Genomic DNA, 27,809 nt, shown 5'->3' with positions numbered 1-27,809 from the left:
TGGTAATTTTTACCCCAAGGGCAACAAATTTTATGACTACTTGAAGTAATCATAACTTTGTGGTGGAATGAGCTATTCACATCAAACAAAAGTCGTATTGTTTCTTAGATCAACACCTTTAATTTGACACCATGTTTTAACAGTGTAAAATAATGCTTCAGAGATAAAGACAAAAATGATAAATTTTCAATGCAAAAATGGCTATAAAGGTTGCCTAAGGCCAAATATGCAGTGGCACTATATCAAAAAATAAATGTCACAAGGATTACTATTTATGTGAAAAGTTTCATAATTGTATCACAAAGTGCATGAAGTGCTCACTATACCGCTCTACTATAAGTGTCATTTAATTGGGGGATCCCTAGTAATACACAATGCACATACACAAATATATTTACATTTTCAAATGCAGGCAAGATGCTGATCAATCTTATTTCCTTCTTCAGAGCATATGGTAAATCAGTAAACAATGTTAGCAAATGATACCCACTAGAGAAAGTTAATGAATACACATTTCAATAGATGCATAAATAATAGTTGACCAACTTGATTGCTGATGCAACTTCAACAAAAAAGTTTAAAGTCTATTTGATGATTACTCAATATTTTGTAATAATGTAAGCAACTATATGTACATACATACAATTGTTTATATCAGGCCTAAGTAAAAATACTTTAAAATAAAACTGTGTGTACGATAAGCATGTACATAGCACAATGCTTACTGGTTTTGCTCCCATGTATACTCAATATAGTGCAATACTTTCTGTAGCTGTGTACCAGAAAGTCCATTCTTCATCATAATCATCTAATAGAATAAAAGTGCAGTAACAGCTATAGCAATGTGTTCATATGTTTCATTGGTTAATCATTATAAGGACTACTGTAACAAAACTATATAAAGTTTCAGAATAATTACGCGGAACTCTGTCTGATGGAGGAGGAAAAAACAGATGCGGTTGTGACTTAATCCTCCAGCAAATTTAACATGCTTATAGCTTTCTCACAGGGATATCACTTTAAATAAAAAATATTATGGTACAGATTAGTCATAAAATCATTAGTTCAGCTGCAGGTGAAGATGGCCTCCCTTCTTTCATTGCTTTTTATTTCTACAAGTATAAAGAATAATATTTAAGTTTGATTAGGAATCATAGAAAAAAGTAGGGAAACAAGGGAGGTCACGGAACAAGGGAACCCACACATACCATATCAAGAGAAAGGATGGCACCAGAGGTAATGGTTTTGATTGAACGCATGCCCAAACTATCAATTAACTGACTCTAAAGTGAAGTGGCCATTACACTTCGCTTTCTTTCAACTATGTTCAGCCCATTTCACAGCATTACAAACGAAGAACAGTGCCTCTGCAATCAATCCAGTCACCACGGAAAATATGGACAATTCACGTTTACAAATGTAGTGAGCTACCACGAATTGACACCTTGGGCTGTCAGCAAAAAGAAATTGGAGGACAAAGGTAAGTCCATGATGTGTGCATTGTATGTGCTGTGGTACAAGTGACATCGAACAGTGAAAAAGAAAAAAAATCAAGCCTGTTAACTTAGTCGTTATTGAGTTATGCTTGTCTGAAGGCAGGCGGGTGGGCAGGCAGGCAGGCGATTAGTTAGTCAATAGAAAATTTTAAAAAATTTGTAGCAATTTATTGGAAGCATTTAGGGTCTTTTTGAAGGCACTTTTGGGCTTGGTTAACCTAACCAATACTGCCAAGGCATCAGGATGGTATTGTGAAGCTGGTTTTGGGTGATTTTTTTGGCCAGAAAAACCCAATCTCCATGATCCCTAATATACAGTACTACCGTACTGTATGATGATCCCTACTCAATTATAAATTCCTTACACTTGTTTGTTTACTTTTTGTTGTTACATAAGTTATTACCATTGAACTATTGTATACTGCATCAAAGGAAAGAATGACACCAGATTAAGCGATTGAACACGTGCCCTGACAACTAATTACTGAATGTGAAGATTTTGCTTGCTTTGTTTCACCCACTGTGCACATAAAGAAAAGCACAAAAGTGCCTCTGCAGTCAATCCAGTCACTACAGAAACTAAACGTGCGCCCTGACTGGAAAGCAATGTGAAGTAAGTTCTACTCATTATACAGTGTTACAAATGAACAACAGCACAAAAAACACCTCTGCAATCAATCCAGTCACTACAGAAATTACAGATAATTCTTGTGATAGCCAGCTGTACTGAAGTCATTACACATTACAGGTTTTTGCAATTGAATTCGTCCCGTTTGCAATTGAATTCGTCAGTTTTGCAACTGAATTCGTCCCGTTTGCAATTGAATTCGTCACTTTTGCAATAGAATTTGTTGCTTTTGCAGTCTGAGTGTTCGTCCGTAACAAGAATGGCAGCTGGAGCAAACACGAAAACATGATGTAGCAGCTGCTACAAGAACTTGTTCAAGTACAACAGTAGTAAACAACTCTTTATAAGGCAATAATTCTTCCTCTACAGCCTATCCAGCAACATCCCAAACTCTACTACGCCATTCACGATGGGTGTGGTCACTCGCGAGCAAGCTAATTAACTTGTCAGACAGCTATCAACTTCGCGTACTACCAGTTCCAATTACCTTCTAGTGTCTCAAGTGTAACTCTCCATGGCATAAATAATTCATCTCTTAATGAACGGTTGGTTTCTTGGAGCCGTTTTGTTTATGACGAACTGTAATGCAAACGCGACGAATTCTATTGCAAAACCGACTAATTCAACTGCAAAACCGACGAATTCAATTGCAAACGGGACGAATTCTATTGCAAAACCGATGAATTCAATTGCAAACGGGACGAATTCAATCGCAAAGGCGACGAATTCAATTGCAAAAACCTGTAATGTCACCACGAATCAACACCTACACAGTCGTGGAGAAAGAAATGGGACACAATGGAGATGTGTGCACTGTTAGTAGCTGCTGCGGTTGGTTAAAAGGCACATCTCAGATCGAAGCAATGTCGAGCAGTGAAGAAATCACTTATCTATTGTGAAATTATGCTTAGCTGGAGGCATCAGTCAGTCAGTCAAGTCAGTCAGTCTCAGGCAGGCAGGCAGGCAGGCAGGCAGGCAGGCAGGCAGGCAGGCAGGCAGGCAGGCAGGCAGGCAGGCAGGCAGGCAGGCAGGCAGGCAGGCAGGCAGGCAGGCAGGCAGGCAGGCAGGCAGGCAGGCAGGCAGGCAGGCAGGCAGGCAGGCAGGCAGGCAGGCAGGCAGGCAGGCAGGCAGGCAGGCAGGCAGGCAGGCAGGCAGGCAGGCAGGCAGGCAGGCAGGCAGGCAGGCAGGCAGGCAGGCAGGCAGGCAGGCAGGCAGGCAGGCAGGCAGGCAGGCAGGCAGGCAGGCAGGCAGGCAGGCAGGCAGGCAGGCAGGCAGGCAGGCAGGCAGGCAGGCAGACAGGCAGACAGGCAGTCATTTAGCAGAAATTTTTGTTCTAGAAACTTGTTGGAAGTCACTTTGAAGACATTTTGGCTTGGCTAGAAAGGCCCAAATCCTACTATACAGTACTACTGTATTGTATGATATATTGTTACACAATATTGCATGACAAACCTTTAAGCCATTGAAGTTTTGCCTGGCTGTGACTTGCTGGATTGCAGTTAGTGACAGTAATACAGAATAGTATCCCACAAAGAAAGAATAAAACAGTTTGCTAAAGATTAAGATTATGCTGATATATAGTGCCTCAGCAATGTAAGTAACTGTAATGTCTCCATAGCCAGTTGTAGTCATACTTGCTGTGAGCAGGTAGGCATTACGAAGGTACAATAGATACGGAATCTTTGTCAGATTTCCTACAAACAAGATTACCAAGTAGTGGTACAGAGTATGCATTGTCCTTACCAACTGCATGTTCCCAGGAATCATAATCACCATATTGAATAAAAAATGATAATGATGTCATAAAATGTAATACAAAGATTGTACAGAAAGTACAGAGTGCAAATACTCCAACAGTTTCGAGCCTGCAAAGAAACAATATAATTTGTTACAAAGCAACATGCTTATATACCATTTTGGAAGTTTCCAATGGTCTGGATGAAAAATCAACATTACTCGAAATACGCGCACCAAATGAATAAGTAGAAGGATTAAATATACTCTCTCCTGGTAAAAGTCATCTGTAATAGTATAACCTAAGACTTCGAAAGGAATGATGGCAATCAGGTCTACAACAAATCCAGTTTTAGACTTCAAATAATGTAGAGCAATCTGTTTTTGATCAATTACTTCTATGCCTTTCTCATCTTCAAAAGTGATGTGGAACTTGAAATAAATCTAGTGAAAACCATGACAAAACTTGCTGAAAATAATTATGTGCTGAAAATAATCACAAATCAGGCAAGTCATTTTACCATGAAATACTGTGAATGGTTAATAAGAGCAGTCATGCATGAACAGTTATCGAAACCCTGATGGCCAGATATTGATGAAAATGTGTTCAGGTAACTGAACCCTATTCATTTTTATTAAACTACTCTAAAAGAGCTATCATAAACTACCAACCTTCTGATATACATAGTGGAATGAGATAAATGGGGTATGGATAAAAGAGGGATAAATGACATGCAGTCTATACTGTATATACATACAAACCTACAGTACCTCAGCTGTATAAAATAGTTCACTGATGATATATATCACCCTAAATATAACATAGTGCTCATTGTAGAAGACCTGCAGATGTAATAAAACAGTTACAGACAGGCACTCATAAATGCTTACTTGATATGGTATTATAAAACTTAAGATAGCATTCAACAGAAGGCTAACTGCAGTCAGTGTGTTGGCAAATTTGCTTTGGTGAGATATGGTGAAGAACCATGTGTACTTCCATATCAACTTAGATTTTTTTACAGTAGTCGTTGGTTGTGGGCTGTCATCAAGTATTCCAAACTCTATATCCTCCATCTCAACATCACTTCTTCTAGCAAATGAGGATGTGCTTGGGTTGCTTTGAACATTCATTGTAGCAGTGTTGGTTTGATTGTGTTTCTGAAGAGCAGCATGATATCTTGCAGTAGCAAACTGTGATAGTTTAGTTGAAAAGTCCTGATGAAAGTTCAAGCAAACATCAAAATCTGGTTTATCCAAAGTAAACAAATCACAGTTTGTAGAGGCCCTATATAACAAGACAATTGATACAATAGACATTTAATCTCTACATCAGTCCATACCCGTGACTATTAAATGTGCAATAGTATATCTGCAGGTGTAGGCGACCTCCCTTGTTTCCCTACTTTTTCTCTATGATCCCTAATCAAACTTGTAATTCCTAATTTTTCCTTATAGTGACTGGTGAACCTGCGCATATTGCATGAAAAGAAAAAATGGTGCCAGAGTTAATGTTTTGCCTGAACGCGCATCCCAACTACCAACTACTGATTTGTAGCCATTACGCTTCACTTTCAACTATGTTCAGCCTGTTACACAGCGCTACAAAAAAAAGGACAGTAGGAGAAGTGCTTCTGCAATTAATCCAGTCACTACTAAAAATATGGAAGATCCGTGCACCTCAACTGACTTGAAAGTGGAAGTGGCCATTTACGATTTGCTTTCAACCATGTTCAACCTGAACAGTAAGAGAAGTGCCTCCTGCAATCAATCCAGTCCAGCTTCACAGAAAATATGGATGATTCCCGTTTACAAATGTAGAGAAGCCATCGAGCTACCGCAAATCAACACCTTGGGCTGTCAGCAAAAAGAAATGGGACACAAAGGAGGACAAAGGTAAGTCCATGATGCATACATTGTATGTACTGTGGTATGTCAAAAGGCATCTGTCAGGCTGAAGTACGTAACATTAAAGAGTGACCCCATATCCTTAGCCGTTATTGAGTTATGCTTGTCTGAAGGGATTAGTCAGTAAAATTCCACTAAATAAATGTTTCAGGTTGTACTGAAGGCACTTTTGGGCTTGATTATACCTAACCAATACTGCCAAGGTGCCATGAAGGTATTGTGAGGCTGGTTTTTTAGGGTGATATTTTTGGGCAGAAAAGCCGAAACTTTTATGATCACTAATGTACAGTACTACCATACTGTACGGTGGGCATAAAGGTAAAGATAAAGATAAGGTACAGAGAGTGGCTTGAAAGGCACATGCCATGAGTAAATTTGTCATTGTCATGTGAATACAGGAAGTTTCCAAAAATAGTAACATCAAAGAAGGGTTCTCCATCCACTTTCTCATGTTAACTCTTAACCCGCAAAGGCCAGAAAACTGGCCCAAATATACTTAAGTGCCTTGCACAAAGCGCTGTAACTTTCAAAGCATCCATCCTATGACTATGCAATTTACATCATTCTACTTGTTTTGTAATAAGGATTTAAGGATTTTGCCCTAATACTAAACAGTGAGGCCAAAACTAGCCATGTAAATAACTTTTGGCAAGGAAACATGCAAACCCTTTACATACCTTGATAAAATGATCCATAACTGGATGGTGGTTGCTCCTATCAACTTGCAAAAAGTTCCATTGATTTTGCCATTAAATTTTCTATCAGGCCATATATGATTGTTTCTTGATAACATTTGCATGGCTTTGCAACACTAGTAAATGCATTGGCAGACTACTTGACTCATTAAGGGAAAATTAGGACTGAGGTGGACACAAGCAGGTTATACATTACATTCAAAGAAAAATGTTCAAGTACAGTTGACTGGTTGACTGATTGCTGTGTATGATCACCATAGCCTTTACATAGCAAACAGTATGGTAGTACTGCATAGTAGAAATCTATGAGGTTTGGGCATTTTTTTCACACAAAAAAACAGCCTCACTTTTTCTTCATAACAGTTGGAAGGATTTGTTAGGCATAACCAAATCCATAAATGTCTTCAAAGCAACCCTATTTTTACTTAACTGAATATTTTGTTAACTGATTGACTGATTGATATTGCTTCGGTCCAAGACATGACTTTTTGCCAACTGCAGCAGCTTTAATACACACATCATGGACCTACCTTTGTCCTTCTTGTGTCTCATTTCTTTCTCCACTACTACATACATACGTAGGTACTAATTGGTGACAACTCACGACATGGCTTCAATGCTATATTTTCTGTAGTGTGACTGGATTGATTGCAGAGGGACTTCTCATACCATTCTTTGTTTGCAACATTGTATAATGGGTCAAATATAGCTGAAACTAAAGCAAAATGGCCCATTTGCAATTGATAATTGGGGCTGTAGTCACTAGATTAATTGCAGAGGTGTTTCTCTTCATTTGTAATGCTGTATAATGGGTGAAACATAGCTGAAAAAGAAATGAAATGGCAAATTTGCATTTCAGTCATTGAAAATTGGGGTGTGCATTCAGTTGCACCATTAATTGATATGGTGCCATTCTTTTCTTTAATACAGTATGCAATGGTAATGAATTCTGTTACTGCAAAAAAAAGCGTAAGGAAAATAGCTATGCTATGGACAGGCTAAAGTAGAAATAGATGCCAGCTAGTATACCTAGGTGTAAATGACCTCTCTTGTTTCATTGTTTCTTTGTGTGATTCCTACTCTAATGCAAAATTTCTAATTTTCTCACAATTGTATCAGAACACATATGAATTACCTGAATGATGTCAGTGATGGGGCACCACACAAACAGGACAATTCTCCAAAGAAGTCTCCTTCATTTAATGTGTCATACACAACTTCACCATCTTCTGACACAACATCAACTGTTCCCATGGTGATAAAATACGTCTGTGTATGTGATAAGATTTGTGGATGTAGTGTTCATATCTTATGATCAAACTTACTGAAGGAGAGTTGTCTCCCTTCTTAATAATAAATTCATCTTTTGGAATAAATACTGGTTTACAGTAGTGAGATATAAGCTTAATGAAGGACACATCAGCATCTTGAAACAGTGATACCTTTAGATACATAATAATGCATAGATTAAATATGTTGAATATAAATTACCTTTGTGATGATGTCTCTGTAGACATAGAATGAAATTTCAGTACGCATAGATAATGGCAAGCCTTTCATTAATTGAGCTAAGTTGAGCCCACTAATTCTCTTCCATGATAAAGAGTAATACCTTAAATTATTAAATATATCATAAATAAAACACACTTTTAAAAATATGTAAACAATACTTCATGACACGATCAATAGCTTTCTTTCCAGCATTCTTTTCCTAAAACAAAAAAAACCTAATGTAATAACTGAAGTATGCATATTATTATTATTAGTATTTTACAGTGACCAGTACTGAAGGTCTGACAGCAACATGTGCTGCAGCCTTTGGATTACCTAGAACTGGAGACTTTAAATGATTATCTAACCTAGCTAACAATAAGGTGAAACAGAAAAGGGCCAAAGAAAGGAAAAAAATCCCTCCTATCCCAGGATTCAAACTGCAGGCCACCCAATGTCTAGTCAAGCGCCACACTCAGTCTCCTCCAGGAGGGATGGATTTTCTTCCTTTAAACCTAACTATTTATTATTATTAGTACTTTGTAGTACTGTTCAAGTAGGGACCCCCAAAAAATGACACATGCCGCCAAAAATTCTGCCTTTAAAAATCATCCTAGAAAAATCTTATGTGATGAAAATCACCATTATGGAATATTAACATCAAGTACAGTAAGAAAACGCTTACAGACGGCTGGATATAGAATTGTAAAAAAAATCACTGAAGCTTGAATTTTCATCTGCCTGTCTGCTTGCCTGACCACAGTTGCATGGCTGGAGGCCAAATGAGGCAGCACATGGCCACCATTTTACGCCACAATAACAAACTCACCAGTGGAATGGGGTTCTGACAAGTGTGCGCCCTCTGTGCTTGGTTATGTTCTTCTTCCTTCTTCATACAATGAAACCATATTGAGGTGTAATTTTCCTTATCAACACTTTTCTTATTTAGGTGCTGCAAACTTATTTAAGTGCTTAAGCTCAGTAGGTACAAGTAACTTCACGATAGGTTCAAACGCGGTCTTGGTTGATTAATAAAGATTGAGCATCGAGACGACACCTCTTAACAATATATTTACTCGATCACAATGATGACACACCCCATTATTATTGGTCTAGTTGTATCCATATATATTATATATTATAATGCTAGCACAATGAAATATAAAATCCTGGTAGGTGAAAGGCCGACTCGAGATACACTAATACAGCAGTCACTCTAATAGAACAGTTACATGTGCACAGCTGTATGCTATAATAAAACAACTAAACAAACTAGTATATTACAATGTTGCTAACCATTCGTAAGTTGTGGCCTCGCTGTTCTCGATTTGTTTTTAATACTTACCGTGGTGGCCTGTATTAGTGTTGCATGGTCATTCAGAGTTCCTGTATAGCAAGGAGGGTGTTACCCAAGGTGATCCATTGTCCATGTTTGTTTATGCTGTTGCAATTCTTCCTTTGATTCACTCCCTTAATGATAGGAGTAGATGGACACAGATGTGGTATGCGGATGATGCCTCTGCTGGTGGTTTGCTGACTGATATGTATGATTGGTTTTCTCTCCTCTGCTCTAGGGGGCCAGCATTTGGCTACACTCCACAACCTTCTAAATGCTATGTTGTAGTTGCAGCTCCTTTTCAATGTCAGGCTGAGGACATCTTTGGTAAGCTGGGAGTAAAGATTGTGACTGGGCACCAGTTTTTGGGTGGATATATTGGAGACCCTCTTATGAGAGATGACTTTGTGCATCAGAAGGCTTAGCAATGGAGTAATCATGTTCGGACATTTGCTGCTGTCGCTTCATCTCAACCTCAGGCAGCATTTGCAGCAGTTACTAAATCCTTGCAGTTTGAGTGGACTTTCCTTATGCGAGTTACCCCAAGGTGTGGTCCTTTCTTTGCAGAGTTGGAGTACTGCCTTCAATCCTATTTTCTGCCTGCATTATTTGGTGTGGAAGTATCAGCTGCTGAACGTCAACTGTTTGCATTGCCTTCAAGATATGGAGGATTAGGTTTGTCAAATCCTGTGAGCATTTCAAAGCATTGTTTTGACTCTTCGATGCATTCCATTGCTTATTTGAAAGATTCTATCCTAGGCAGTGTTACATTTGAATTGGATGCACTCAGTAATGCAGTTCTATCTGCCAGCCAATCAGACAGTAAATTGAGATCACAACATTTTAGTGCTATATTTAATGAATTAATTGGCTTGTTTACTCCGATTCAGCAGCGTGCTATAATAAGGGCCAAAGATTGCAATTCTGCTTGGCTATCTGTTATTCCACTTGAGTGCCATCATTTCAATCTAACTAGTCAAGAATTCCGAGATGCTCTGGCATTGCGGTACAGAAAGCCTCTGTTGAACCTGCCTCCTTACTGCAATGGTTGTGGTGCTACATTTAGTGTGGAGCATGCTTTGGATTGCTGTGTTGGTGGTCTAGTTTCCCAACGCCACAATGAAGTTCGGGACGCTATTGAGGATTTGTCCTCTTTGGTATGGAAACAAGTTCAGAAGAAGCCTATTGTTTGTGAATCTACTACTGATGACTCCACCTCTGAAACTTTGATTCCTGATTTAAGAGTGCGTGGTGTTTGGGAACCCCAAGTTGATGCCATTTTTGATGTGCGTGTAGTTGATACTGACGCTCCTTCATATTGCAGTCGTTCTCCTCAAGCTGTTCTTCGGTCTGCTGAGGTTGAGAAAAAAAAGGAAGTATTCTCTAGCTTGTCAAGCACGCCGTGCTAGTTTTACCCCACTTTGCTTTAGTGTTGATGGTCTACTTGGCGGTGAAGCAAATGTCTTTTTAAAGTGTCTAGCTGATCATTTGGCTGCGAAATGGGAAAAGTCATATATAGTGTTGTCATGGGCTGGGTAAAAGCAAGACTCTCCTTTGCAACCCTTCATAATACTATGCTTTGTGTTTGGGGTTCTCGGGCAAGATGGCGGTCATTGGGGGTGGTTGATGGAGCGTCTATGTCTGAAGCATTGTAACTGAATAATTTATTTATTTGGTTTTCTAATTTATTTTGTATTGCTATGTTTTGTCTTTGTTGTAAAATAATAATGAGTATATTACAATTTATTAATTTAAAAATGAAGTAAGGACCCAAACGATAAAATGTAGTGAAATAAGAGATGAATGATGGTATTACAGCATAACTCGGTAGGAAAATCCCTACTTTGGCATTGAACAAAATCGCTATAACATGCCACTGTAGGAATTTCCCACTGAGCTATGCTGTAATACCAGATATGACTAATCTTCATGATGGATTTACTGTGGCAATTATAAAATTCCAACTATGGTTCAACAGTTACACAATTTTGCAGCATGAGTTCTCACAAAGAAGCTAAAGTCAATTGTGTTATGCTGCGGTGTAACTAGCAAATTTTTTTGAAGAGTTAAATGTTTGTTGAACTACTGCTCTTAAGCTCTTTATCGTGTATATATATACCTGTGCCAAAAACAACCCAGCTATAAAAAAAGGCGAGGCCAAGAATGCACAAGTACTTGTTCATGGAGTAACTACAACCAAAAGACATGATATCAAAATCTGGCCAAGAAAGCATTTACAGTATAGGCACTTTTATGCATTCGTTTTCTATATGCTTCACATTATCACATCCAGCTAGCTGTACATGTGTGCTTGCAATATAAACAATACTACTTAGACGATAAAAGATGATTACACTGCATTGTTACCAAAAGTAATTTAACTAAAAATTTACAATTGGTTTCTACTTAGCCATCTTTTTAGTGTAATCATCTTTTATCGTCTCAGTAGTATTGTTTATATTGCAAGCACACATGTACAGCTAGCTGGATGTGATAATGTGAAGCATATAGAAAACGAATGCATAAAAGTGCCTATACTGTAAATGCTTTCTTGGCCAGATTTTGATATCATGTCTTTTGGTTGTAGTTACTCCATGAACATGTACTTGTGCATTCTTGGCCTCACCTTTTTTTACAGCTGGGCTGTTTTTGGCACAGGATATCACTACTTTTTGTTGAATGGAGAACATAGCTACAGTTACTGAAGATTGGCTATTATATTACATAGGAGACACTGATGCATAATAACAGCTTCAGTATCAGATTAGCTAGCTAAATCAGTAGCAAAAGCTTCAAGTTCAGTGTTTAGAAGCGCTACTAAAAGTGACTTGCCAAGAGAAAACTCGTTCAAACCATTCAAATTTCCCTCAAGGACTCACGTGATATTATGCGTGATGTTTCACATGAAAATAAGAACCGGGGATAGTGACAAAGTCGAGGCAACCATCTTAACGGTTCTTCCTGAAGTGGTGGGCTGGTGATATAACTAGTCTCTGTGCATAGCAAGTGGAGGTGAATCGACTGCGAGTTGTTGCTGAATGTATGCCTCGGAATGGACATGAAGGCGCTGAATGCATCACACTATTCTCCCAGCAAATTGCCGAGTAAGTTCATGTATAAGTCATTGTAAATGGATATATAACTATCATCGTAATTTTTAGACAGGAATCCCCCACGCCATAGTAGCTTCCTGGGATTATATAGAGTAACTCACCTAATATCGGACGGGCTCCAAAATCGGATGGGATTACTTGAGCTACAACAGGAATTTTTGAACAACTCATATGTCTTTAGATAGTTCAAGGTTGTGGGACTTTGGACACCAAGTATCAGCTTCCTCAGCTTCTTTGTCTGGTGGCAGCAGCCCTGCAAAGTCATTTCCGATTAATACATATATTCCGGAAAAAAAGTCAATTCACGGACACCCACAGTTTACAAATAACACTTACGTCCAATCAACAGTTTTACGTGTTCACCTGTTAGATCAACTCATCTACTTTCTAAATATCACCAGTTTATTTAATCAAATCGTTTAAATCACGAATTACAAACCAAGTGAAATGAGACGTCACTGGAGTAATAATCGCACTATGATTTTAAGTATACGGAAGTAAACGGTGTTTGTAAAAGTATACAGTGTACCTTTCCTGTAAACGTTTCTCAAACAACGTATACTTAATCAAGTTTCCGTATACTTAAATTTATGGTGTGATTATTACTCCAGTGATGTCTCGTTTTATTTGATTTGTAATTCGTGAGTTAAGGTGGCGCTAAAGCAATAACGCGCATTCTTGACAACAATCTGCTGTGTCTCAACATGGTCTCAATTTAAGACATATTGAAAGCTAGTACTTAATTTTGCATACAAATAAACTATGCATACAGGAATCTATCATTCGTAGAGAGTATAAAGCGTAGAACTGCTCTCAAACCAAGAAATCGGTGGTACTTAGTGGACCACAGAAGACGCGTTATCTCTCAATAACCTCAAGTTTTAGCTCCAATACTTCACATGATGAAAGCATACTATTACAAGAATCATCCTACGTATCAATAAGTGGAAGCGATTTACAAGTCGAAATATATGGCGTTTAAAAGCAGATGATAGCCTTGTTTCACCGTTCACACCAAGCGAAGAAGCCATAGAATGGACATATGATATACCGATACGTAGAATTATTCAGACACTATTGCTTACCATTCATACGAGGTTTCGTGGCTGTTCAACCCGTGTCTACAGAGAAAAGATAATGTTTGTAACAGGCTGTAAGGTGAGTCGAAACAAATAATAATTATTAGTAGCGCTTGTTTTCACATTGTCAAGGTTGTCAATTTGTTGTAAAGGTGAGTTACATTCCACCTGAAATGTGTAACAGCAGCTGCTTGTTGTTTTTGCTAACAACTCACCTGTTATTCGTGGCTGTTTTTACCCTTGGTAAGTTTATTAATTGCGTAGTATATGATGTTACGTCATATGTATTTGCTATGGCTTCTTGTGCGCGTCATTGCTTTATCGCCACCTTAAACGATTTGATTATTTAAACTGGTGATATTTAGAAAATAGATGAGTTCATCTAACAAGTGAACATGTAAAACTGTTGATTGGATGTAACTTGTAAGTGCTATTTATAAACTGTGGGTGTCCGTGAATCGACTGTTTTTCCGGATCATACGTATTAATCGGAAATGACTTTGCAGGTCTGCTGCCACCAGACAAAGAAGCTGAGGAAGCTGATACTTGGTGTCCAAAGTCCCACAGCCTTGAACTATCTAAAGACATATGAGTTGTTCAAAAATTCCTGTTGTAGTTTGAGTAATCCTGTCCAATTTTGGAGCCCGTCCGATATTAGGTGAGTTACTCTATAGATGGCCAGAGCCTCAATATCTGCTTCTCAGCAAATATTCTTTGGTCGAAGCTCAAGGGAGTGGACTGTCAACCCGGACTGCTTTTAAATTTACTAAAACTGTTTTGTAATTAATTTTTATGTGTGTAATTAATTTTTCTGTATGTGTGTGTGTATATAGTCTTTCTTTTCCTTGCCATGCCCGCGTGCTGACCCAATTACCGGTCAGTTGTGCGGTCGCATGTTGTCCGAGGATCCACTTGCTTTTATTTTGTATACACCTTGTTCATCATAATTTGATGGTTAATAATAACTATGCTTTTGTAGGCCAGATCCTTGCAGCTGGCTTGTTCTAGCAGCTGTGTGGGTCAGACCGCGAACAAGTTGAGCTGAACCCTAGTGAGAAAACAGCTAAAAATGAAAGAATATATTTTCTCAACATTTCAACCAACCAGATGGTGATGACAACGAAGTTGTCAAGAGCAGACAAATGCTTCCATCAACAGTTCAGGAAAGGCTATAAGGCTATATACTTTTATGGCTTCCTCTAATGTATGGTGAAACCTTTGGCTATAAATAATGTGTCAGGTATTTGAATGATTAGCAAGTAAGTCAATACTACAAAACCAACAAGTTAATATTTTTGAGGGCTCAGCTCAATGCGTACATACAGTATACCATAATTACTATGCATCAATCAATTGATGTGAAGATAATATGTGCAGATCTGAGACAGCCATGGACCCTACTATATAGTAACTGGGCAGATATATAGAGTTATGTATACTCTGATATAATTGTTGAGTGCTGTAGTTTGCCAATGGTCGAAGCTAAATTAACCATTTTAGATAGCCTTTTGTGTTGTTGAAGGTGTCAGGCAAACTCCAGATAGGGCCAGGCAATAAAAGATTATTTTTCAAAACAGGAGAGGAACATGCTTAGGCCTGCAAGGTACAGGCTTAATCTATCTAATCAAAAACAGCCAAGCTGTAAAAAAAGGTGCGGCCCCCAAAAAGGCCATGGTGAAAAAAGATGTGAAATCCAAGGTGGCGGCCAAGAAATGGCTGTGATGGTAGGTTAATGGTTACATTTTAATAACGGCAATTCAGGTGAATTTTGTGCCGCTTGGTCTTGGCACAAAATTCACCTGAATTGTCGTTATTAAAATGTAACCATTAACCTACCATCACAGCCATTTCTTGGCCGCCACCTTGGATTTCACATCTTTTTTCACCATGGCCTTTTTGGGGGCCGCACCTTTTTTTACAGCTTGGCTGTTTTTGATTAGATATCACTTCTTTTTGTATTTGTATACTGCAAAGCCGGCCTATGGCTGGCTTTGGGGCTTTTTTAACCCATGTGTTTTTTTTCTTTAACACAGGAAGAAGAAAAGAACTTAAAGAAGAATTTTAGTACTTCAATTATTTTTGATTTTATTAGTAATTATACAAATTATATACATATATTTATTACATGCCCATTATTCCCCACAGGATTTTTTTTGCAGCTGATGTCTCTACTGGGTGACTTGAAATGTAGCTGAACTATATACAGGATGGTTTCTTTGTAGCTGAACTCTCTACAAGGTAACCTCTTCTAGCTGATCTCTCTACAGGGTATTTTGTTTCTAGCTGAACTCTCTACAGGTGATTTGTTTGCAGCTAAACTCTCTACATGGTGGTGTCTTTGTAGCCGAACTCTCTACATGATGGTTTCTTTGTAGCTGAACTCTCTATAAGGTGACTTCGTCTAGCTGAACTCTCTACAGGGTGATTTTTTTGTAGCTGAACTCTCTGCAGAGTGATTTGTTTGCAGCTGAACTCTCTACATGATGGTTTCTTTGTAACTGAACACTCTACAAGGTGACTTCTTCTAGCTGATCTTTCTACAGGGTGAATTGTTGTAGCTGAACTATCTACAAGGTAACTTCTTCTAGCTGATCTCTATACAGGGTGATTTGTTTGTAGTTGAATTCTGTACAGGTGGTTTCTTTGTAGCTGAACTCTGTACATGATGGTTTCTTTGTAGCTAAACTCTTTACAAGGTGACTTCTTCTAGCTGATCTTTCTACTGGGTGATTTGTTTGCAGCTGAACTCTCTACATGGTGGTTTCTTTGTTGCTGAACTCTCTACAAGGTGAATTCTTCTACCTGATCTCTCTACAGGGTGATTTGTTTGTAACTGAACTCTGTACAAGTGCGTTTTTGTGGGTGATCTCACTGCAGGTTGATTTGTTTGTAGCTGAACTCACTAAAGGGTGATTTTGCTTGTACTTGCATTGTATCTAGTTTCTAGCTGATCTCTCTACAGGGTGATTTGCTTGTAGCTGATCTCTCTACAAGTTGATTTGTGTGTAGCTGATCTCTCTGCAGGTTGATTAATTTGCGCCGATCTCTCTACAAGGTAATTTGTTTGTAGCTGAACTGTCTATAAAGTGATTTATTTGTAGCTGATCTCTCTGCAGGTTGATTTGTTTTAGCTGAACTCTCTACAGGGTGATATACTTGTAGCTGAACTCCTTACATTGTGTCTAGTTTCTAGCTGATCTCTCTACAGGGTGATTTGTTTGTAGCTGATCTCTCTACAAGTTGATTTGTGTGTAGCTGATCTTTCAACTGGTTGATTTGTTTGTAGCCGATCTCTCTACAGGGTAATTTGTTTGTAGCTGAACTCTGTACAAGGTGCTTTTTTGTAGGTGATCTCACTGCAGGTTGATTTGTTTGTAGCTGAACTTACTAAAGGGTGATTTGCTTGTAGCTGAACTCCTTACATTGTGTCTAGTTTCTAGCTGATCTCTCTACAGAGTGATTTGTTTGTAGCTGAACTCTCTATAAGGTGATTTGTTTGCAGCTGAACTGTCTACATGGTGGTTTCTTTGTTGCTGAACTCTCTACAGGGTGTTTTGCTTGTAGCTGAACTCTCTGCAGGGTGATTTGTTTGTAGCTTATCTCTCTACAGGTTGATTTGTGTGTAACTGATCTCTTTACAAGCTGATTTGTTTGTAGCTGAATTCTCTGCAAAGTGTTTTGTTTGTAGCTGACCTCTCTTCAGGGTGATTGTTTATAGTTGATCTCTCTACAGGGTGATTTTTTTGTAGCTGACCTCTCTTCAGGGTGATTTGTTTCTAGCTGATCTCTCTACAGGGTGATTTTTTGTAGCTGACCTCTCTTCAGGGTGATTTGTTTCTAGCTGATTGCTCTGCAGGTTGATTTGCTTGTAGATGAACTCTCTACAAGGTAACTTGCTTGTAGCTGAACTCCTTACTTTGTGTCTAGTTTGTAGCTGATCTCTCTACAGGGTGATTGCTTGTAGCTGAACTCCTTACATTGTGTCTAGTTTCTAGCTGATGTCTCTACAGGGTGATTTTTTGTAGCTGAACTCTCTTCAGGGTGATTTGTTTCTAGCTGATCTCTCTACAGGTAGATTTGTGTTGATTTGTTCATTGCTGATCGCTCTAAAGGTTGATTTGTTGCAGTTGAACACCCTGCAAAGTGTTTTGTTTGTAGCTGATCACTCTAAAGGGTAATTTGTTTGTAGCTGAACTCTCTCCACAGTGACTTGTGTGTAGCTGAATTCTGTGTAACTGAATTCTCTAGAGAGTGACTTAATTGTAGCTGAATTCTCTACACAGTGCATGACTTGTTTATAGCTGAACTTTCTTCAGTGTGACTTGTAATGTTCTGAATCTCTATAGTGATATATTTGCTTAACTCTCCTCATGGTGACTGTCTTCTTGCTGAACTGTCTATAAGATTAACTGTTTGCAGCTGAACTCCCTACAGAATAACTTGTGATGTAATAAAATTCTATAATGGAGTAAATAAATTATCCGAATGCTCTATTAGGGTGACTGTTCTATTAGAGTATCTCGATCTCGCATTTGCTACACGGAGTTGGTTTTCGAATCATAACTCAGTGGTTTGTATTCCGATTCTTCTGTACTACTGCAAGGACTTTCTATGAAGATTATTCCAGCTATACACCGATTTTCAGCTCATTGCTCTAAGCGATTTGCCTAGTATGCGTGAAAACTAATACTTTTTTATTCATAAAAATCGATCGCGTAATTGTGACACAGGTTGGGTTTTGTGTCATATCTCCGTGGTCTTTATCTCGATTCCTTTCAAACCACCAAAAGGCACTCCTACGATAGTTACTCCATCTACATAGCAATTTTCAACTCATTCCATGAAGCGGTTTACCCTGTAGGCGTGACAACAAATCGATCTTGTTTTACGCAAATAATCGGTCATAACTCCTGAACCATTCATCGGATTTGTACCAAATTTGATGCTAGGATTTGCCTTTGGACTCCCTTTCTGTGTGACAAATTTCAAGGCGATCGGAGTACGCGTTTGCTTGTTATAGCAATTTTTGTAAGTGTGCGAAAAGACAAAGAAGAAGAAGAAAAAAAAAACGAAGAAAAAAAAACGAAACTTTGGCAGCTCGTATCTCGGAAATGGCTAGAGCGATTTCCTTCAAATTTGGAATGTAGACTCCCTTGGCTGGCGGGCAACAGTGTAGCAAATTTGGTTCCAATCAGATAAGTGATCACCGAGATACAAAGGTGTGAAAATGACGTTTTCGTTCTTCCTGTCAATATACTCACGGTGTGGCGCGCCGGCTTCTTGGGCCGCACGACACACTACCGTGTGTCTTGATTTACCCCTGTAATGCATCTGTCAATGTATTGCCCCACTACCCCTCCCTTCGGGCATATATGGGGCTATAGTAGGCACAACCGAATGTTAAATGCCCCATGGTAGGGCAAACCTATTGTGTCAAATCCCCACCCATTGGCTCCAGTTGCAACGTGGGGATTTACTCGGGATTTGACATAGCGTAGAAAAAATACTTGGGTGCTTAATGAATGATTGTCCCCCATAGTGGGGCAGCAATTTCATGTCAATTCCCCTTGTAAAGCCCCACTTACATCCAAGGGGGGTGGTGGGGCAACACATTGGTAGGTGCATAATGAGTTTGCATCATAAACCTTGTGTTAAAATTTAGGCTGTTTTGCTTTTGTTGTGCTTATAGCAGCTAATGTGCTTATTCTCAAACAAGGACTGGAGAAACTACAAATTGTCTTCTACCTTTATCTATCAACTAGATCACTGCTGGTCATAAAATTTCCTTTGCTGTTGTAACTTGTTTACCATTATGCTATAACCGTTAGTCCCTCCTAGTTTATATGTCTCCTAGCAACGAAAATTGTTATGTCAACAATGTAGCATAGGTGAGAACCACAAAACAAGTCAAGTAATATATTACAAAATTGGTCATCAACTGCTACCAGCTTCAGTATGCTGAATAATACATCTTGGGAATGGCTATGTGGGATGCCCACTTTAATGTACTGAGGATTTCCAAATCTTTGCAACACGTCTGAAACACAAAGCGGAAAATGTGATCCAGTACGTCACTTCCTGTCTTTTACCCATTCGACGGTCTAGACCCTTTTAGACCGGACCAACGGTTGTGATTCAACCAAGTTGCTTGTTGATAGATTTTATACTTGTGTGTCAGTGTTTCCTTGTCTCATGACATGTTATAGGAATTTTAAACTTCAGGTGATAGGTGTGCACGTGAATGCATTGTGCCTAGGCGTTGCAAAGATTTGGAAATCCTCAGTATATAAAATGATGTGATGTTCATGTTGTATAGGTGATAGTCACACTGTTTTATCTGCTGTCTCTTCCCATACAAGACCTGCCTCAATCTGATCACCCCAAGGAACCTACATAGGACTTCCTGACCATAAAGACTTTTGTAAAGTACACTGGTTGAAGTCCATGTGGTGAGTATAATTGGAAAGTTGGTGTATGTGTGTAGTGCATATTAGTTGTGGGACAATGGCAGGGTCCTGGATTTGAAGAACTGGCCCAGACACATACTCAGCTTGAATAACAATATGTACACACATATGCTACACACACACACACACACACACACACACACACACACACACACACACACACACACACACACACACACACACACACACACACACACACACACACACACAGACACAGACACACACACACACACACACCACATGCACACACACACGCACTATACATATTTGACATGTTAGTCTGACTGTATGATTACATGTTTTTAGTTAGCTGTGCCTTACCATATACTGTATCCCTTTCTGTATGTGCAGGGTGGATACTGGTGTTGTGACTGTTGGCGGGTGAATTTATGGTCAATGGACAAATCATGCAAATGGTGAAGAAAAATTAATAAGTGGTGCCAAGACCCCACTACTATATTATGAACTCTTGGTGGACTTCATAGCCAAACACTAGTGTATCTGGCTTCTTGTGCTATTGTAGTCATTGTTTTTTTTGTTTTTTTTATGGGATCATCATAATGTAAGCGTTTACTATTACAGTATATTCATTAAAGATTAAAGAGTTTCTATAATTGTGGGTGGTTGCATGAGGGTCTAACAAGTGCTGTGACTGAAAGGTGATGCTGGCTTTTAGTGAACACTGAAGTTTCACCGGCACTGAATGGCTGGGACGGGATTAGAGACGTGCACGGGTAATGTAGCAGTGAATTACTTCAACTGTATCCCAACACTACAGCGGGTATGAAACAGCTATATGCCGGTACAGTCCTGCATGGGGGAGTAACGCTATAGCGAGTCAGTGGAGGCATACCGTGGCGAATTTAAAACAAATCAGTGACTGGACTCACAATTAAACCAAGAGTTGACAGCACAGTGTCCATCAAATCAGCTAGCTCGCTATGGCTAATGACCTTGCCCACTTCCACGTTGTTTGGGAATTGAGGCGGGTGCCTCACACCTCGATGTCATGGCGGCAAGTTTGAATCTTCAAAGAGCACAAAAGCGATCTCATAAACTAACGAAAAACTTTTAGCGAAATTAAATGTACAGATACATTGTGTAAAAAGCCCCTGATAGCCGCAACATTTTTACAATACGACTTCATGGTTGAAAGAAAATCGCCCCAATGGGATGCGATGACAAAGAAAATGAAAAAAAGAACGATGCACATTTGAATAAATAATTTAATTAATGCATTGTAAATGGGTGGGCGATGGAACAAACTACTTCAACAATTCGCCTGACTTTTCGTGTGGTAGTTACTCATTATACAAAGGTTACATTCCCACTGGTTTCAAGGTGGAATCTTTTAGTAAAGCTGAGATTATGCCATGCGGATTTTAAAAGATTGCATAATCGATCTCTCATGTAAATGACTCACAGTAGTGGTCGCGTGTTTATTATTGTGGGTGCACGCGTTGTGCTTCTTGGCCTCGCGACTCACTACCGTGAGTCTTGATATATATATATATATTAGGGCTGCACCGATTCCACTTTTTACCGATACTTCAAATACAAAGTACTCAGCTGGGAAGTATCTGCAAGTACAAGTACCGATACCAAGTAGCTACTTCATAGTGAACACATTTATTATATAGTGCATTTCATGGTATTCTTGTACGCGTTTTCAGTATGGTTCATGTTTATAATGAAGTAGCCAATCAAGATTTACAAAGAAGGAAGTCACTGAAATGCATACCAGTGGATATTCCAGTATTCTTCTGGAAAAGTGTAGATAATATCATAATGGTGCTTACAAAAACACAGAATATTCCAATACTGAAACAGTCACTTCTACCTGATTGTTCTATTAGAGTTATTGACTGTTTTATTAGAGTATATCGCTCTTTTTCTCAGTAAAGCATTTTCACACGTAGGTTTCAGCATAGATCAGTAGTCTTGCTGGTAGCTAGTTATTAGTGTTACACTTGATGCTTTTAGGCGTCCACTGTGCTAGTGAAATAAGCAAGTACAAACGAACGTTATTTTATTCTCGCACGTGATAAGAATCGGTATCTGCAACAATATAATGGCCGATTCCGATACTTCATGAAAACAGCAGTATCGGCCCGATACCGATACCGATACTAGAATCGGTGCAGCCCTAATATATATATATGCATATGTATGTATATCTAATCAAAAACAGCCAAGCTGTAAAAAAAGGTGTGGCCCTTAAAAGGCCATGGTGAGAAAAGATGTGAAATCCAAGTGGCGGCCAAGAAATGGCTGTGATGGTAGGTTAATGGTAAAAATTTTAATAATGACAATTCATGTGAATTTGTGTTTCGGCACCATATTCACTTGAATTGTTGTTATTAAAATTTTTACCATTAACCTACCACCACAGCCATTTCATGGCCGCCACCTTGGATTTTACATCTTATTTCAACATGGCCTTTTAGGGGCCGCACCATTTTTTATAGCTTGGCTGTTTATGATTAGATATCACTTCTTTTTGTATTTTTATACCCCTATGGCCGGTTTTGGGACTTTTTTAACCTATCCTTTTTCTTTACCACAAGAAGAAGATTTTAATACTTCAACTGTCTTTGATTTTATCAGTAATTATACAAATTATATACGTATATTTATTACATGTCTATTATTCCCTACTGGATAACTTGTTCGCCGCTGATCTTTCTACTAAGGGACTTGAAATGTAGCTGAATTCTCTACAGGGTGATTTGCTTGTAGCTGAACTCTCTACAGGGTGATTTGTTTCTGCTGATCTCTCTACAGTGTGATTTGTTTGTAGTTGAACTCTCTACAGGGTGATTTGCTTGTAGCTGAACTCTCTACAGGATGATTTGTTTGTAGTTGAACTCTCTACAGGATGGTTTCTTTGTAGTTGGTCTCTACAAGGTGACTTGTTTCTAGCTGATCTCTCTACAAGGTGACTTCTCCTGCTACAGGGTGACTTGTATCTATAGCTGAACTATTTACAGGATGATCTGTTTGTAGCTGAAATCTCTACAGGGTGATTTGTTTGTAGCTGAATTCTCTACAGGATGACTTGTTTCTAACTGATCTCTCTATAGGCCAACTTGTTTCTAGCTGAACTCTCTACAGAGTGGGTTCTTTGTAGCTGAACTCTCTACAAGGTGACTTCTTCTAGCTGATCTCTCTATAGGGTGACCTGATCTTTCTGCAGGGTGACTTTTATCTTGCTGAACTCTCTACAAGGTGATTTGTTTGTATCAAAGCTATCTACAGGATGATTTTTTTTATACCTGAACTTTCTACAGGGTGATTTGTTTGTAGCTGAACCCTCTACAGGGTGATCTGATCTCTCTACAGGGGGTGATTTGTTTGTAACTGATATCTCTACAGGTAGATTTGTTTGTAGCTGAACTCACTACAAGGTGATTTGTTTGTAGCTGATCTCTCTACAGGGTGATTTGTTTGCAGCTGAACTCTCTACAGGGTGATTTGCTTGTAACTGAATTCCCTATATTGTGTCTAGTTTCTAGCTGATCTCTCTACAGGGTGATTTGTTTGTAGCTGAACTCTCTACACAGTGATTTGTTTCTAGCTGATCTCTTTACAACATGGTTTCTTTGTCACTGAACTCTCTACAAGGTGATCTGTTTCTAGCTGATCTCTCTACAGGGTGATTTGTTTGTAGCTGAACTCTCTACACAGTGATTTGTTTCTAGCTGATCTCTTTACAGGATGGTTTCTTTGTCACTGAACTCTCTACAAGGCGATCTGTTTCTAGCTGATCTCTCTACAGGGTGACTTGTATCTAGCTGAACTATCTACAGGATGATCTGTTTGTAGCTGAAATCTCTACAGGGTGATTTGTTTCTAGCTGATCTCTCTATAGGGTAACTTGTTTCTAGCTGAACTCTCTACAGAGTGGGTTCTTTGTAGCTGAACTCTCTACAAGGTGCATGACCTCTTCTAGCTGGTCTCTCTATAGGGTGACCTGATCTCTTTGTAGGGTGACTTTTATCTAGCTAAACTCTCTACAGGGTGATTTGTTTGTAGCTGAACTCTCTACATGGTAATTTATTTGCAGCTGAACTCTATGCAGGGTGATTTGTTTGTAGCCAAACTCTCTACAGGATGGTTTCTTTGTAGCTGAACTCTCTACAAGGTGACTTGCTCCTAGCTGATCTCTCTACAGGGTGACTTGTATAGCTGAACTCTCTACAGGGTGATCTGTTCATAGCTGAACTCTCCATAGGGTAATTTGTTTGTAGCAGAAATCTCTTGTTTCAAACTGATCTCACTGTAGGGTAACTTGTTTGTAGCTGAACTTTCTACAGGATGGTTTCTCTGTAGCTGAACTCTCTACAGAGTGATTTTTTTTTGTAGCTGAACTCTAGGGTGATTTGTTTGTACTTTAACTTTCTACAGGGTGATTTGTTTATAGCTGAATGCTCTGCAGGTGATTTGTTTGTAGTTGATCTATCTACAGGGTTTCTTTGTAGCTGAGATCTCTACAGGGTGACTTTTTCTAGCTGAGCTCTCTCTTGTTTCTAGCTGATCTCTCTACAGAGTAACTTGTTTGTATAGCTGAGCTCTTTACAGGGTTGTTTTTTGGTTGCTGAACTCTCTACACAGTAACTTGTTGGCAGCAAACTTCTCTACAGAGTGACTTACTTGTAGCTGAACATAGTATGAACTATAAAGTGACTTGTCTGTAGCTGAACTCTCGACAGGGTTACTTGTTCGCAGTTGATCTCTATAGGGTAACTTGTTCGTATAGATGAACTCTCTACAGGGTAGTTTCTTTGTAGCTGAACTCTCTCCACAGTGACTTGTTTGTAGCTGAATTCTCTAGAGAATGTAGCCGAACTCTCTACAGGGTGCATGGCTTGTTTATAGCTGAACTCTATTCAGTGTGACTTGTAATGTTCTGAATCACTACAGCAATATGTTTGTAGCTGAACTCTCTATAGGGTGACTTGCTTCAGATTAACTGTTTGCAGCTGAACTCCCCACAGAATAACTTGCAATGTAATAGAATTCTATATTGGAGTAAATAAATTAGCTGAATGCTCTATTAGGGTGACTGTTCTATTAGAGTATCTTGATCTCGCATTTGCTACACGGAGTTGGCTTTCAAATCATAACTCAGTTGTTTGTGATCCGATTCTTCTGTACTACTGCAAGCACTTTCTATGAAGATTATTCCAGCTATACACCGATTTTCAGCTCATTGCTGTAAGCAGTTTGCCTAGTAGGCGTAAAAAACTAATACTTCTTTATTCATAAAAATCGATTGCATAATTGTGACATAGGGTTGGGTTTTGTGTCATATCCCCATGGTCTTTACCTTGATTCCTTTCAACCACCAAAAGGCACTCCTACGATGGTTACTCCATCTACATAGCAATTTTCAACTCATTCCATGAGCGGTTTACTCTGTAGGCGTGACAACAAATCAATCTTGTTTTACGCGAATAATTGGTCATAAATCCTGAACCATTCATCGGATTTGTACCAAATTTGATACTAGCATTCGCCTTTGGACTCCCTTTCTATGTGCCCAATTTCAAGGTGATCGGAATAGGCGTTTTCGTTTTATGGCAATTTTTGCAAACATGAAGAAGAAGAAAAACAAAGAAAAAAAATTGAAACTTTGGCAGCTCGTATCTCAGAATGGCTGGAACGATTTCCTTCAAATTTGGAATGCAGACTCCCCTGGCTGGCAGCAACTCTGTAGCAAATTTGGTTCCAATCGGATAAGGGATCACTGAGATACAAAGGTGTGAAAATGACTTTTTCTTTCTTCCTGCTAATATACCCATGGTGTGGCGCGCCGGCTTCTTGGGTCGCATGACACACTAATTTTGGAGGGACATAAATTTTGCGGATTTTGTGGTTGCATGGTTGTCCACAAATTTTTTGCCCTCAAAAATTAACAATTATCACAATGGGGTCTATGCTAATACAATATGTAACTTGTGTGAAAAAACGAGTGATCCTTGAAAATGAAACTGTAAAATTGTTTATTTACGAAAATTACACGCCTAAAAAATTTTTACATATATGGTACATCATACGGTATTATGGTACTGTACAGTAGGGACCACAAAGGTGTGGGTGTAGCCCATGAAAAACATCACCCAAAAACTAGCCTCACTTTTCCCAGATGGTGATGAGGCAGTATTAGTTAAGTAAAACTAAGCCTTCAGATCAACCTGAAACACTTTCAACAAGTTGCTACGGAAATTATTTTTCTAGTGACTGACAGAGTTATTGACTGACTGATGCCTTCAGACAAGCGTAACTCAATTATGGCTAAGGCTACGGGCTTGATTTTTTCACTGTTCGATGTCCCTTCGGCCTGAGGATTGCCTTTTGGCATACCGCAGTACGTACAATGCACTCTTCATAGACTTACCAGTATCCTCCTGTCCCATTCATCTTTACAGACAATGAAAAGTGTTGATTTGATGGTAGCATGTGATGGCTTCCCTTCGTAACAGAAATTGTCTGTATTTTTCATAGTGGCTACTTTGATTGCAGAGGTGCTTTTCGAACAGTTCTTGATTTGTACTGCTGTGTAACGGGTTGAATATAGCCACTACGAAGAGTAAATGCTGCATAATGGATACTTCACGTTTCAGACGATAATTGACATAACTTGGGCATGTAGTGCCATTTCTTTCTTTAGATGTGGTATGCGTGGATAGCAGAGGTGATTTTCAAACAGTTCTTGATTTGTAATGTTGTGTAACGGATTGAACATAGCTGACAACGAAATGTAATGGATGCTTCATTTTTTCAGACAAAAATTGATATACGTAGCTGGGGCATACAATGCCATTTCTTTCTTTTCATGCAGTATGCATGGATTCACCAGTCATAATAATTATTTACAAAAAAAGTTAACAAACAACTACACAAAAAATTGGAATTTTCAACTAGAGTAGGGACCATAGCACATCGATAAAAAGTACTGAAACAAGCTGGAGTAGTGCATGATATTAAATCACAGTAAAATAATAAGAAGTGTTATATTCCTACTGTGTGTGCTCAAGATACCATAACAGAAATGCACAATAGGGATATAACACTTCTTATTGCTTATTGTAATTTAATATCATGTACTACTCCAACTTGTTTCAGTACTTTTTTATCAATGTGGTCCCTACTCGAGTTGAAAATTCCAATTTTTTTTGTGTACTTTGTAATATAAAATCTTACATAAAAATATACAATTCATGGTATATATGCACATTGAATAGTACGTTATGTACAGAACAAGAGTACACATATTTACATACAAAGTATGTACATACTCTTACATACTTTAAGATAAAACTCCATTTTGTCAAGTCTATCTTGGAAAGCCATTTTCCCATATGCAGTATACCCTAAGCTGGAAGCAAGATATGATATGCTGTAGCTGTATCCAAGTGATCCCAAAATCATCACAAGACTTGCAAACCATTTCTACATTAATACATCACAAAATGATAATATGTGACCTAATTTTAGAAAACCGTCGATATCCGCACAATTTTCAAAATGCATTTTATTTGTTCTTTGTTTTCTACAGGGACAGAGGAATGGACTAGCAAAGTTTCAGCTTCATAAGTTAAGCAGCGTTGGAAATACAGCACTAGACAGCTGGACAAGCAAATAAATTGATATGTACACAAGCTATCGAGAAAAGAATCTACAGGCGCTTACATAAACCATCATAACTTACAGATACAATGGCGCACGGAATTGCATCTTCGCTCATTGTGTTCGCCATGACTTTGTGCATCCACCAAGGTATAGTTTTTCCCCAGGCGTGCTTCTGTGTTCGAGAAGGAAGGCAAATTCACTGAAAAACGATCGACGGTAAATTCTTT

The 27,809-nt window shown here is 38.8% G+C and overlaps 1 protein-coding gene across 3 annotated transcripts in view; it reads right to left on the bottom strand.

Moving 5' to 3' along the window:
* The window catches only part of LOC136249247 (uncharacterized), a 112,806-nt gene that overhangs the window by 4,231 nt on the left and 80,766 nt on the right, over window positions 1-27,809 (bottom strand). For 2 of the 3 annotated variants that reach the window (XM_066041210.1, XM_066041211.1), the window contains 12 exons: window positions 27,259-27,402; window positions 8,132-8,172; window positions 7,953-8,073; window positions 7,787-7,903; window positions 7,597-7,730; window positions 4,750-5,146; window positions 4,630-4,701; window positions 4,037-4,302; window positions 3,868-3,989; window positions 3,577-3,818; window positions 726-808; window positions 399-489 (listed from right to left, as the gene is read on the bottom strand). In XM_066041210.1, the coding sequence (XP_065897282.1) occupies window positions 399-489; window positions 726-808; window positions 3,577-3,818; window positions 3,868-3,989; window positions 4,037-4,302; window positions 4,630-4,701; window positions 4,750-5,146; window positions 7,597-7,730; window positions 7,787-7,903; window positions 7,953-8,073; window positions 8,132-8,172; window positions 27,259-27,402 (1,830 nt within the window). The remainder of the gene's footprint in view (window positions 1-398; window positions 490-725; window positions 809-3,576; window positions 3,819-3,867; window positions 3,990-4,036; window positions 4,303-4,629; window positions 4,702-4,749; window positions 5,147-7,596; window positions 7,731-7,786; window positions 7,904-7,952; window positions 8,074-8,131; window positions 8,173-27,258; window positions 27,403-27,809) is intronic. The other variant, XM_066041212.1, reaches the window with a different exon arrangement.

Source organism: Dysidea avara, chromosome 3 (genome assembly GCF_963678975.1).
Source record: "Dysidea avara chromosome 3, odDysAvar1.4, whole genome shotgun sequence".
NCBI classification, from domain to species: domain Eukaryota; kingdom Metazoa; phylum Porifera; class Demospongiae; order Dictyoceratida; family Dysideidae; genus Dysidea; species Dysidea avara.
This window is presented reverse-complemented; position numbering and strand designations above follow the sequence as displayed.